The 14553-nt window shown below is 38.8% G+C and overlaps 1 protein-coding gene across 1 annotated transcript in view; it reads left to right on the top strand.

Annotated features, from left to right (window-relative positions):
* The window catches only part of LOC102808159 (glutamate--cysteine ligase catalytic subunit-like), a 157179-nt gene extending 149357 nt beyond the window's left edge, over positions 1-7822 (top strand). Inside the window, exon 15 of the mRNA XM_085508190.1 lies at positions 6054-7822. Within this exon, the coding sequence (XP_085364316.1) occupies positions 6054-6331 (278 nt within the window). The 3' untranslated portion in view covers positions 6332-7822. The remainder of the gene's footprint in view (positions 1-6053) is intronic.
* The last annotated feature ends 6731 nt before the right edge of the window (positions 7823-14553 follow it).

The following is a 14553-nucleotide window of genomic DNA, read 5'->3' as shown; positions in this document are numbered from 1 at the left end:
TGGTCAGTACATTGATTGTTCATCACTAAGGCTGACAGTGTACTGGGACACTTGATAGGGTCAATACATTGATTTGTCACCACTAAGCCTGACAGTGTACTGGGACACTTGATAGGGTCAGTACATTGGTTTGTCGTCACTAAGGCTGACAGTGTATTGGGACACTTGATATGGTCAATACATTGATTTGTCTTCACTAAGGCTGACAGTGTACTGGGACACTTGATATGGTCAGTGCATTGATTTGTCACCACTAAGGCTGACAGTGTATTGGGACACTTGATATGGTCAGTACATTGATTTGTCATCACTATGTCTGACAGTGTACTGGGACACTTGATAGGGCCAATACATTGATTTGTCATCACTAAGGCTGACAGTGTAATGGGATACTTGATAGGGTCAGTACATTGATTTGTCATCAGTAAGGCTGACAGTGTACTGGGACACTTGATGGGGTCAGTACATTGATTTGTCACCACTAAGGCTGACAGTGTACTGGGATACTTGATAGGGATAATACATTGATTTGTCATCACTAAGGCTGACAGTGTAATGGGACACTTGATATGGTCAATACATTGATTTGTCATCACTAAGTCTGATAGTGTACTGGGACACTTGATAGGGTGAGTACGGTGGTTTGTCATCACTGAGGCTGACAGTGTACTGGGACAATTGATAGGGTCAGTACATTGGTTTGTCATCGCTAAGGCTGACAGTGTACTGGGACACTTGATAGGGTCAATACATTAATTTGTCATCACTAAGGCTGACAGTGTACTGGGACACTTGATAGGGTCAGTACATTGGTTTGTCATCACTAAGTCTGATAGTGTACTGTGACACTTGATAGGGTCAATACATTGATTTGTCATCACTAAGGCTGACAGTGTAATGGGACACTTGATAGGGTCAGTACATTGATTTGTCATCACTAAGGCTGACTGACAGTGTACTGGGACACTTGATAGGGTCAGTACATTGATTTGTCATCACTAAGGCTGACAGTGTACTGGGACACTTGATATGGTCAGTACATTGGTTTGTCATCACTAAGTCTGACAGTGTACTGGGACACTTGATAGGGCCAATACATTGATTTGTCATCACTAAGGCTGACAGTGTACTGGGACACTTGATGGGGTCAGTACATTGATTTGTCATCACTAAGGCTGACAGTGTACTGGGACACTTGATATGGTCAGTACATTGATTTGTCACCACTAAGACTGACAGTGTCCTGGGACACTTGATATGGTCAGTACATTGATTGTTCATCACTAAGGCTGACAGTGTACTGGGACACTTGATAGGGTCAATACATTGATTTGTCACCACTAAGCCTGACAGTGTACTGGGACACTTGATAGGGTCCGTACATTGGTTTGTCGTCACTAAGGCTGACAGTGTACTGGGACACTTGATATGGTCAATACATTGATTTGTCATCACTAAGTCTGACAGTGTACTGGGACACTTGATAGGGTCAATACATTGATTTGTCATCACTAAGGCTGACAGTGTACTGGGACACTTGATAGGGTCAGTACATTGATTTGTCATCACTAAGGCTGACAGTGTACTGGGACACTTGATAGGGCCAATACATTGATTTGTCATCACTAAGGCTGATAGTGTAATGGGACACTTGATAGGGTGAGTACGGTGGTTTGTCATCACTGAGGCTGACAGTGTACTGGGACAATTGATATGGTCAGTACATTGGTTTCTCATCACTAAGGCTGACAGTGTACTGCGATACTTGATAGGGTCAATATATTGATTTGTCATCACTAAGGCTGACAGTGTACTGGGACACTTGATAGGGTCAGTACATTGGTTTGTCATCACTAAGTCTGATAATGTACTGTGACACTTGATAGGGTCAGTACATTGATTTGTCATCACAAAGGCTAACAGTGTACTGGGACACTAGATAGGTCAGTACATTTATTTGTCACCACTAAGGCTGACAGTGTACTGGGACACTTGATATGGTCAGTACATTGATTTGTCACCACTAAGGCTGACAGTGTACTGGGATACTTGATAGGGCCAATACATTGATTTGTCATCACTAAGTCTGACAGTGTACTGGGACACTTGATAGGGCCAATACATTGATTTGTCATCACTAAGGCTGACAGTGTACTGGGACACTTGATAGGCCAGTACATTGATTTGTCACCACTAAGGCTGACAGTGTACTGGGACACTTGATAGGGTCAGTACATTGATGTGTCAGCACTAAGGCTGACAGTGTACTGGGACACTTGATAGGGTCAGTACATTGATTTGTCATCACTAAGGCTGACAGTGTACTAGGACACTTGATAGGGTAAGTATATTGGTTTGTCATCACTAAGGCTGACAGTGTACTTGGATACTTGATAGGGTCAGTACATTGATTTGTCATCACTAAGGCTGACAGTGTACTGGGACACTTGATAGGGTCAGTACATTGATTTGTCACCACTAAGGCTGACAGTGTACTGGGATACTTGATAGGGCCAATACATTGATTTGTCACCACTAAGGCTGACAGTGTACTGGGATACTTGATAGGGTAAGTATATTGGTTTGTCATCACTAAGGCTGACAGTGTACTGGGATACTTGATAGGGTCAGTACATTGATTTGTCATCACTGAGGCTGACAGTGTAATGGGACACTTGATATGGTCAATACATTGATTTGTCATCACTAAGTCTGATAGTGTACTGGGACACTTAATAGGGTGAGTACGGTGGTTTGTCATCACTGAGGCTGACAGTTTACTGGGACAATTGATAGGGTCAGTACATTGGTTTGTCATCGCTAAGGCTGACAGTGTACTGGGACACTTGATAGGGTCAATACATTAATTTGTCATCACTAAGGCTGACAGTGTACTAGGACACTTGATAGCGTCAGTACATTGGTTTGTCATCACTAAGTCTGATAGTGTACTGGGACACTTGATAGGGTGAGTACGGTGGTTTGTCATCACTGAGGCTGACAGTTTACTGGGACAATTGAGAGGGTCAGTACATTGGTTTGTCATCACTAAGGCTGACAGTGTACTAGGACACTTGATAGGGTAAGTATATTGGTTTGTCATCACTAAGGCTGACAGTGTATTGGGATACTTGATAGGGTCAGTACATTGATTTGTCATCACTGAGGCTGACAGTGTAATGGGACACTTGATATGGTCAATACATTGATTTGTCATCACTAAGTCTGATAGTGTACTGGGACACTTAATAGGGTGAGTACGGTGGTTTGTCATCACTGAGGCTGACAGTTTACTGGGACAATTGATAGGGTCAGTACATTGGTTTGTCATCGCTAAGGCTGACAGTGTACTGGGACACTTGATAGGGTCAATACATTAATTTGTCATCACTAAGGCTGACAGTGTACTAGGACACTTGATAGCGTCAGTACATTGGTTTGTCATCACTAAGTCTGATAGTGTACTGGGACACTTGATATGGTCAGTACATTGGTTTGTCATCACTAAGTCTGACAGTGTACTGGGACACTTGATAGGTCAGTACATTGATTTGTCACCACTAAGGCTGACAGTGTACTGTGACACTTGATAGGGCCAATACATTGATTTGTCATCACTAAGGCTGACAGTGTAATGGGACACTTGATATGGTCAATACATTGATTTGTCATCACTAAGTCTGATAGTGTACTGGGACACTTGATAGGGTGAGTACGGTGGTTTGTCATCACTGAGGCTGACAGTTTACTGGGACAATTGATATGGTCAGTACATTGGTTTGTCATCACTGAGGCTGACAGTTTACTGGGACAATTGATAGGGTCAGTACATTGGTTTGTCATCGCTAAGGCTGACAGTGTACTGGGACACTTGATAGGGTCAATACATTAATTTGTCATCACTAAGGCTGACAGTGTACTAGGACACTTGATAGGGTCAGTACATTGGTTTGTCATCACTAAGTCTGATAGTGTACTGTGACACTTGATAGGGTCAATACATTGATTTGTCTTCACTAAGGCTGACAGTGTAATGGGACACTTGATTGGGTCAGTACATTGATTTGTCATCACTAAGGCTGACTGACAGTGTACTGGGACACTTGATAGGGTCAATACATTGATTTGTCATCACTAAGGCTGACAGTGTAATGGGACACTTGATAGGGTCAATACATTGATTTGTCTTCACTAAGGCTGACAGTGTACTGGGACACTTGATAGGGTCAGTACATTGATTTGTCATCACTAAGGCTGACAGTGTACTGGGACACTTGATAGGGTCAGTACATTGATTTGTCATCACTAAGGCTGACAGTGTACTGGGACACTTGATAGGTCAGTACATTGATTTGTCACCACTAAGGCTGACAGTGTACTGGGACACTTGATATGGTCAGTACATTGATTTGTCACCGCTAAGGCTGACAGTGTACTGGGATACTTGATAGGGCCAATACATTGATTTGTCATCACTAAGTCTGACAGTGTACTGGGACACTTGATAGGGCCAATACATTGATTTGTCATCACTAAGCCTGACAGTGTAATGGGACACTTGATATGGTCAGTACAATGGTTTGTCTTCACTAAGGCTGACAGTGTACTAGGACACTTGATAGGGTAAGTATATTGGTTTGTCATCACTAAGGCTGACAGTGTACTGGGATACTTGATAGGGTCAGTACATTGATTTGTCATCACTAAGGCTGACAGTGTACTGGGACACTTGATAGGGTCAGTACATTGATTTGTCACCACTAAGGCTGACAGTGTACTGGGATACTTGATAGGGCCAATACATTGATTTGTCATCACTAAGGCTGACAGTGTAATGGGACACTTGATATGGTCAAGACATTGATTTGTCATCACTAAGTCTGATAGTGTACTGGGACACATGATAGGGTGAGTACGGTGGTTTGTCATCACTGAGGCTGACAGTTTACTGGGACAATTGATAGGGTCAGTACATTGATTTGTCATCGCTAAGGCTGACAGTGTACTAGGACACTTGATAGGGTCAGTACATTGGTTTGTCATCACTAAGGCTGACAGTGTACTGGGACACTTGATAGGGTCAGTACATTGATTTGTCACCACTAAGGCTGACAGTGTACTGGGACACTTGATATGGTCAGTACAATGGTTTGTCTTCACTAAGGCTGACAGTGTACTGGGACACTTGATATGGTCAATACATTGATTTGTCATCTCTAAGGCTGACAGTGTACTGGGACACTTGATAGGGTCAATACATTGATTTGTCATCACTAAGGCTGACAGTGTACTGGGACACTTGATAGGGTCAATACATTGATTTGTCATCACTAAGGCTGACAGTGTACTGGGACACTTCATATGGTCAGTACATTGATTGTTCATCACTAAGGCTGACAGTGTACTGGGACACTTGATAGGGTCAATACATTGATTTGTCACCACTAAGGCTGACAGTGTACTGGGACACTTGATAGGGTCAGTACATTGGTTTGTCATCACTAAGTCTGACAGTGTACTGGGACACTTGATATGGTCAATACATTGATTTGTCATCTCTAAGGCTGACAGTGTACTGGGACACTTGATAGGGTCAATACATTGATTTGTCATCACTAAGGCTGACAGTGTACTGGGACACTTGATAGGGTCAATACATTGATTTGTCATCACTAAGGCTGACAGTGTACTGGGACACTTGATATGGTCAATACATTGATTTGTCATCACTAAGGCTGACAGTGTACTAGGACACTTGATATGGTCAATACATTGATTTGTCATCACTAAGGCTGACAGTGTACTGGGACACTTCATAGGGTCAATACATTGATTTGTCATCACTAAGGCTGACAGTGTACTGGGACACTTGATAGGGTCAATACATTGATTTGTCATCACTAAGGCTGACAGTGTACTGGGACACTTCATAGGGTCAGTACATTGGTTTGTCATCACTAAGGCTGACAGTGTACTGGGACACTTGATATGGTCAGTACATTGATTTGTCATCACTAAGGCTGACAATGCATTTATTTATTTGAATTATTTAGGCGAGTTGAAGACTATGGCTAGGTGGATTCGAGAATTTGTTGACACTCATCCAGATTATAAGAAAGATTCTAATGTGACAGATTTGATCAATTATGATCTCCTCTTAATGTGTGATAAGATAACAAAAGGAGAGTTAACACCTGATGATCTGCTATTCAAACCAGCTACAAAGACGAATGAAGCACTCCCTCTCGTGATGCAGAAAATAGAAGACAAGTATGAGGAGGAAGAAAAGGAGCGGCAACAGAAAGACGCTTCTGTCACTTCAACTCATTAGTTTGTAATAGCAGTATTTTTTAATTGTTTTATTTTAATATATATGTAAGAAATAAGAACTGTTGTCTGCAATACTATTATAGTGTGCTTTACTTTTTAGTCACCATTCAGGTGCAGCCTGAAAAGGAGACTTCTTAATTGGGTTGAATTTCCGTTTTCCATCTCCAACATTTTCTCAGAAATTCTGCAGCAAATATCAATTAAACTTGGCAGCTTGATGAACAATATTATTTTGACTATGCACACAATTTTTTTTCCAGATCTGAAAATCCTAACTCGGTCTTTTTTACAATTTTCATCAAAAATTACCTCTCCCAGCAACATTGACAGAACAACTGAGCATGCTCAGAATAAATTGTTTCGGTAAGATTAAGATTCAGATTCCTGAATTTATTGATTCCGGATTCACAAATTTTACAACTGAGCATGCTCAGAATAAATTGATTAAAATTGAAAAGCTGAGTATAGTTTATTATTTCTGGTTTCCGTCTGTGATGTTTCCTTCACATCTCCAACATTTTCTCAGAAATTCTGCAGCAGATATCGATGAGACTTGGCAGGTTGATGAACAATTCTCTGTTGAATATGCACGTAAAATTTGTTCCAGATCTGAAAATCTTAAGTACCGTTAAAATCCTATTATAAACCACATACCTAATAGTAACCGCACCCCCGATTTTGGCTTCAGTGTTAAAGAGTTCTCAACAAAAATTGAAAGCATGAAAAGTACCTATTACTGACTTTGTTTCAACCAGCTGGTACATTGTTCCTAATCCTATTCATTTGTCTCGACAACGTGCCTAAAAATATTCACACCTCTTTATTGTTCAGTGGTGTTAGGATGTCAAACACGCAGTGAAACTGCTTTTGTTCTTGCAACAACTTTTGTCAATACTCCTTATGAATACGTCCGTGTGTCGTAAGTTTTCGACAATGAGCTGTTATCACAGAAAATCTGTTAAATTCTTTTTCAATTCTCAGTTTATCTTTCGAAAACAACTAATTTCTTGATATAAAAAAAAAGTCATGTCGTTTTCCCATGGAAATCAAAGCCAAATGATCGCACTACATTATTGGTAAATCGCTTCCGCGTTTCGTTCACCATGAAGTCGGTGGCCTGTCATTAACATACTTAAATGAACTAAAGTAATTTGAACACATGGGCACCATCCAGCATTTTGATTGGTTAATTAGCGACTTGACCTATCCAATCAAGTAACGTCTCGTGTGCATTCAAACTACATGGCAGATGTACCACTACTGAGTAATAATCAACAATTTCAACACTTCGAAAACAAGTAAGTTATTCATTTGTGAGCCGAAGCATGGCCGGATTGCGTTACCGTACCAACGGTAGCGTACTTTTTTAGTGCCGTACCATGATCATTTTCTACTAATCAATGCATTAATGTTTGTCTTTATTTGAAACTCCTGTCAGTATATACTTTCCGTTACGAAGAAAATTAAAAAAATAAATGCATATTACAGTAAATATACTGAGTATTTTTTTTCATGTGAACAGTTTTTTTGTGAGGTGACGCTTCCCTGACATCTAAATTGGAGTTACGCTTATATTCAAAAGATTGTACAGTGTATTTTTTGTTTTGTGCAAGTGATGTGGGAAAAAAATGACCACGCCCAATCCATGGTACATTTATGAGCAATATGTTATGTCAAGCAAAGGAGGAAATGCAGTGAATGTTTTCATGTTAATTTGCGCATAGCTTTACCTTGTTACTTCATTCTGAGAATCTTCCCAATCACATTAATCTTTGTGATGTTAAATCTAAGCTTGAATTATGGTTTGAAATGTGACAAAAAATTGAATTAAATATTTTTGTCAACAACTTATGTACACTTGTGTGGATTATGCTAAGTCGCTCTCATTATCTACATAGCTAAACAATTGAAATGGCACATAAATGGATATTCCATTAAATAAAGTCTGTTGTATTTATTAAAAGTATATTAATTTGGTCACGTGATATCAAAGGATAGGTTGACAAGGAGAAGTAATCATTTTAGTTCCCCTTTAAATGTACACAGCACTAGAGAATATGCTGCCACAGTTTGGTAACACTGCTCAGGTGACATTAATAGGCATTTCAAAGGCTCATGTGACGATAACACGTATGTTAAAGGCTCAGGTGACACTAATAGGTATGTTAAGGCTCAGGTAACATTAATAGGTATGTTAAAGGCTCAGATGACAGTAACAGGTATGGTAAAGGCTCAGATGACAGTAACAGGTATGTTAAAGGCCACTGCAACACTAACAGGTATGTTAAAGGCTCTGGCAACACTAATAGGTATGTTAAAGGCTCAGGTGACACTAATAGGTATGTTAAAGGCTCAGGTAACACTAATATGTATGTTAAAGGCTAAAGTAACATTAATAGGTATGTTAAAGGCTCAGATGACAGTAACAGATATGTTGAAGGCTCAGATGACAGTAACAGATATGTTAAAAGCTCAGATGACAGAAACAGGTATGTTAAAGCCTCAGATGACAGTAACAGGTATGTTAAAGGCTCAGGTAACACCAATATGTTTGTTAAAGGCTCAGGTGACACTAACAGGTATGTCAAAGGCACAGGTAACACTAATAGGTATGTTAAAGGCTCAGGTGACACCAATACGTTTGTTAAAGGCTCAGGTGACACTAATAGGTATTTCAAAGGCTCAGGTAATACTAATAGGTATGTTAAAGGCTCGGGTAACACTAACAGGTATGTCAAAGGCACAGGTGACTCTAATAGGTATGTTAAAGGCACAGGTGACTCTAATAGGTATGTTAAAGGCTCAGGTAACACTAATAGGTATGTTAAAGGCTCAGGTAACACTAATAGGTATGTTAAAGGCTCAGGTGACACCAATACGTTTGTTAAAGGCTCAGGTGACACTAATAGGTATGTTAAAGGCTCATGTGACAATAACACGTATGTTAAAGGCTCAGGTGACACTAATAGGTATGTTAAGGCTCCGGTAACATTAATAGGTATGTTAAAGGCTCAGGTAACATTAATAGGTTTGGTAAAGGCTCAGATGACAGTAACAGGTATGGTAAAGGCTCAGATGTCAGTAACAGGTATGATAAAGGCTCGGGTAACACTAATAGGTATGTTAAAGGCTCAGGTGACACTAATATGTATGTTAAAGGCTAAGGTAACATTAATAGGTATGTTAAAGGCTCAGATGACAGTAACAGATATGTTGAAGGCTCAGATGACAGTAATAGGTATATTAAAGGCTCAGATGACAGTAGCATGTATGTTAAAGGGTCTGGTAAGACTAACAGGTATGATAAAGGCTCAGGTAACACTAATAGGTATGTTAAAGGCTCAGAAGACAATAACAGGTATGTGAAAGGCTCAGGTGACACTAATGGGTATGTTAAGGCTCAGGTAACATTAATAGGTATGTTAAAGCCTTAGATGACAGTAACAGGTATGTTAAAGGCTCAGGTAACACTAACAGGTATGTTAAAGGCTCAGGTAACTAACAGGTATGTTAAAGGCTTAGGTAACACTAATAGGTATGTTAAAGGCTCAGGTAACACTAACAGGTATGTTAAAGGCTCAGGTAACACTAATAGGTATGTTAAAGGCTCAGGTGGCATGAAGAGGTATGTTAAAGGCTCAGGTGGCATGAAGAGGTATGTTAAAGACTCAGGTAACACTAGTAGGTATGTTGAAGGCTCAGGTAACACTAATAGGTATGTTAAAGGCTCAGGTAACACTAATAGGTATGTTAAAGGCTCAGGTAACATTTAGAGGTATGTTAAAAGCTCAGGTAACACTAACAGGTATGTTAAAGGCTCAGGTAACACTAACAGGTTTGTTAAAGGCTCAGGTAACACTAATAGGTATGTTGAAGGCTCAGGTAACACAAACAGGTATGTTAAAGGCTCAGATGACAGTAACAGGTATGTTAAAGGCTCAGGTGACACTAACTGGTATGTTAAAGGCTCAGGTGACACTAACAGGTATGTTAAAGGCTCAGGTAACACTAACAGGTATGTTAAAGGCTCAGGTAACACTAATAGTTATGTTAAAGGCTCAGGTGGCACTAATAGGTATGTTAAAGGCTCAGGTAACACTAACAGGTATGTTAAAGGCTCGGGTAACACTAATAGGTATGTTAAAGGCTCAGGTGACACTAATAGGTATGTTAAAGGCTCAGGTGACACTAACAGGTATGTTAAAGACTCGGGTGACACTAACAGGTATGTTAAAGGCTCAGGTGACACTAACAGGAATGTTAAAGGCTCAGTTGACACTAATAGGTATATTAAAAGCTCGGGTAACACTAATAGGTATGTTAAAGGCTCAGGTGACACTAATATGTATGTTAAAGGCTAAGGTAACATTAATAGGTATGTTAAAGGCTCAGATGACAGTAACAGATATGTTGAAGGCTCAGATGACAGTAATAGGTATATTAAAGGCTCAGATGACAGTAGCATGTATGTTAAAGGGTCTGGTAAGACTAACAGGTATGATAAAGGCTCAGGTAACACTAATAGGTATGTTAAAGGCTCAGAAGACAATAACAGGTATGTGAAAGGCTCAGGTGACACTAATGGGTATGTTAAGGCTCAGGTAACATTAATAGGTATGTTAAAGCCTTAGATGACAGTAACAGGTATGTTAAAGGCTCAGGTAACACTAACAGGTATGTTAAAGGCTCAGGTAACACTAACAGGTTTGTTAAAGGCTCAGGTAACACTAATAGGTATGTTGAAGGCTCAGGTAACACAAACAGGTATGTTAAAGGCTCAGATGACAGTAACAGGTATGTTAAAGGCTCAGGTGACACTAACTGGTATGTTAAAGGCTCAGGTGACACTAACAGGTATGTTAAAGGCTCAGGTAACACTAACAGGTATGTTAAAGGCTCAGGTAACACTAATAGTTATGTTAAAGGCTCAGGTAACACTAATAGGTATGTTAAAGGCTCAGGTGGCATGAAGAGGTATGTTAAAGGCTCAGGTGGCATGAAGAGGTATGTTAAAGACTCAGGTAACACTAGTAGGTATGTTGAAGGCTCAGGTAACACTAATAGGTATGTTAAAGGCTCAGGTAACACTAATAGGTATGTTAAATGCTCAGGTAACATTTAGAGGTATGTTAAAAGCTCAGGTAACACTAACAGGTATGTTAAAGGCTCAGGTAACACTAACAGGTTTGTTAAAGGCTCAGGTAACACTAATAGGTATGTTGAAGGCTCAGGTAACACAAACAGGTATGTTAAAGGCTCAGATGACAGTAACAGGTATGTTAAAGGCTCAGGTGACACTAACTGGTATGTTAAAGGCTCAGGTGACACTAACAGGTATGTTAAAGGCTCAGGTAACACTAACAGGTATGTTAAAGGCTCAGGTAACACTAATAGTTATGTTAAAGGCTCAGGTGGCACTAATAGGTATGTTAAAGGCTCAGGTAACACTAACAGGTATGTTAAAGGCTCGGGTAACACTAATAGGTATGTTAAAGGCTCAGGTGACACTAATAGGTATGTTAAAGGCTCAGGTGACACTAACAGGTATGTTAAAGACTCGGGTGACACTAACAGGTATGTTAAAGGCTCAGGTGACACTTACAGGAATGTTAAAGGCTCAGTTGACACTAATAGGTATGTTAAAAGCTCCTCATCTGGCTTTCAAATTCAAAACCTGCTTGGGATTTTATCTTTGGATTCCGGCAAGGTAACACTGGGTACCCCAAGATGAAAGCTTAGCAGTGTAGTCCGAAACGGGAAGTAGTGTTTTTGGTTCCGTGTGTGCGTGCCTGTGTGGTCATATTTCAGACATGCTTTGATGGATTCTTTTCAATTTTGGTACACATACATGTCATGAAGGTATACATAGCACATGAATTTGTTTTGTGATTGGATCAATTTTGACCGTTTGGCAGCTATTTTAGACCCAAAAATGTGCAGATTCTGATTAAGATTACATGCATCTAATACAAAGTTGTTTTTATGTTGTTAAATTAATGTCAAAATAGTTCTATTATTATGTTGGTATGTCAGAATGTTACCTTTATTTGTATTTTGTTTGATATCTTGATTTGAAAATGATTGCAATAAAGATTATCAATATTTTTACCACGTACCTGGACCCTGCCTTTCCCCTACATTGTCTTATCGTTCAGGCAATGTGTTCCAGTGTTGCATCTTGGGAGAAGGTTCGGGTCCTTGTTTATGGATGCCTGTTGTCACTTCGCGATAGTTAAGACTGAATAGTCTGAAGATCCCTAAATTATTTGGTAAGTACAGTGGAGTAATTTTTTTTATTTTTTATCTACTGAGTGTGGGTTTTTACGTTATTTAATTAATACTTCCTGTAATAATATGTTTGCCTGTTCGTTTATCATTCAAGCTCCTTCAAGCCATTTATCTATTTCTATTTGTGTTGGCTAAAAAAATATTTTCTTGCGTTTAACCATGGAACTATAAACCCCTTATAGTTCCATGGTTTAACTGAAATATAAGTACCCCTACGTATAATGCTATGTTGATCGGGGCTAGCTACAATTAAAATGTGATGTAGTGTACGGGCTTTAATTATTTTGGCTATAAACTTATTTTAATTTTATTTTTTATTCTTTTTGTTATTAATTCCTTTTTATTTTATTATTATTTTACTTTTATTTTGATTTTGTGTTTTTTTTAATTCCGCCTTACCTACATCTGATCCGACGCCTCTGTAAGTCCCGTTCACATCTCGCGTAAGTAACAGCCAATCACAGTCCCCCTTTTATACAGGCTGTCGGTTGCTTACTTTTCAGTGTAGCGATACTCAGTTAGCTGGCGCACACGTGATAATAAAATAAATACGATATTTACTATATGGGGGCCGCCATCTTCAATGACGCATATATAAAACTAAATAAGAGACAAGTAATTAATATGAACAGATTTTGATGTAAAACTAATTAGGTCTGTACATTTTCCAACAGCATCACTGAAATGTGATGATTAGTACTTGAGATATCAGTGGAAAAGCCAAAAAATACTAATCATTAAGGACATTAGGTGATTAATATCCACAGATTTGTATTTAGGGTTGTACATAGTCCTAGGGCATCTTTGTGTCATTGAAATGTAATGATTAGTACTTGAAATATCAGTGGAAAAGCCAAAATATCAATAACTATGCAAATTAGGTAATTAATATGCATGGCTACTAACCCCAAACTTATCAGGTGCATTGTCCTATGACATCTATGTACCAAATTTTATTGTAAAATGATTAGTACTATAGATAGTGGAAATAAATTAGTCATATTATTCCAGCTATAAATTTACTTGTGTTTCTCATCTCAGTTCATGGCAGAAAAGTTAGAAATATATGATATACCATGCAGCAATCAGGTGTACATTATTCAGAATAATACTTCATTGCACAACTATTTTTGATACAACCATTTTTTTTGGTTATGTATCCGATTTAGATACAACAACTGCTAAATTACGCATAGAATATATTGTTCAAATGTTGTACGTCTTCTTTGACTTTATTGAGTGCATCAAGGAAAATAATTTGCATGCAGTGAAAAAAAATCATTCACGACGTGCAACGTTTGCCATGACAGCAGTTGTTTGCAATCGTCTGCCTTCGTCTAGATCATAAACGGACTCAAGACTTGTGGTCTACGATCGATCAGCTGGTATTTTAACCACCAGAAATGAAATACTTTGTAACAGTTGTGAAAAGTAAACAAAAACGGCGTTGGTTTGTGGTATGAATGTAATTTTTTTGTATCATAATTTTTGAAGTCAGTATTACTGAAAATTATGGTTTATTTTTTTAAATCAACGCCAAATTTCGGTGGTTCATATTGATCTTAATTTTTCAATAATTGATAAAACGGTTACTTTGTACCTAGATTCATCATCCCAGCTTTTCGAAATTTCGGAAAGACCAGTGCTCAAATGCTAACACTGCTACCGTTTTGTTAATATTTGCACAATGTTTATACCATGTATATGTATACCTACCGGTAATACTCTGTTGTTATACTCTCTTGATTCTGATAGAACGGGTGACAAGCTTCCTGTCGCAAACAATGCATATTAATCTAACGTCCATTGTCAGCATTGTTACAGTCAAGACTTCGTCTGAGAAATAGTTTCATTTTCTAAGTCTATATTCTATTTTAATAACACCAACTTACTAACGCAATGGCGATAAAAAAAAGAAAGCAAAGATGGCAATGG

The sequence above is a fragment of the Saccoglossus kowalevskii genome, chromosome 14 (genome assembly GCF_978046115.1).
Source record: "Saccoglossus kowalevskii chromosome 14, keSacKowa6.1, whole genome shotgun sequence".
NCBI classification, from domain to species: Eukaryota; Metazoa; Hemichordata; class Enteropneusta; family Harrimaniidae; genus Saccoglossus; species Saccoglossus kowalevskii.
Note: the sequence above shows the minus strand (reverse complement) of the source record. Positions and strands in the feature narration are given on the sequence as shown.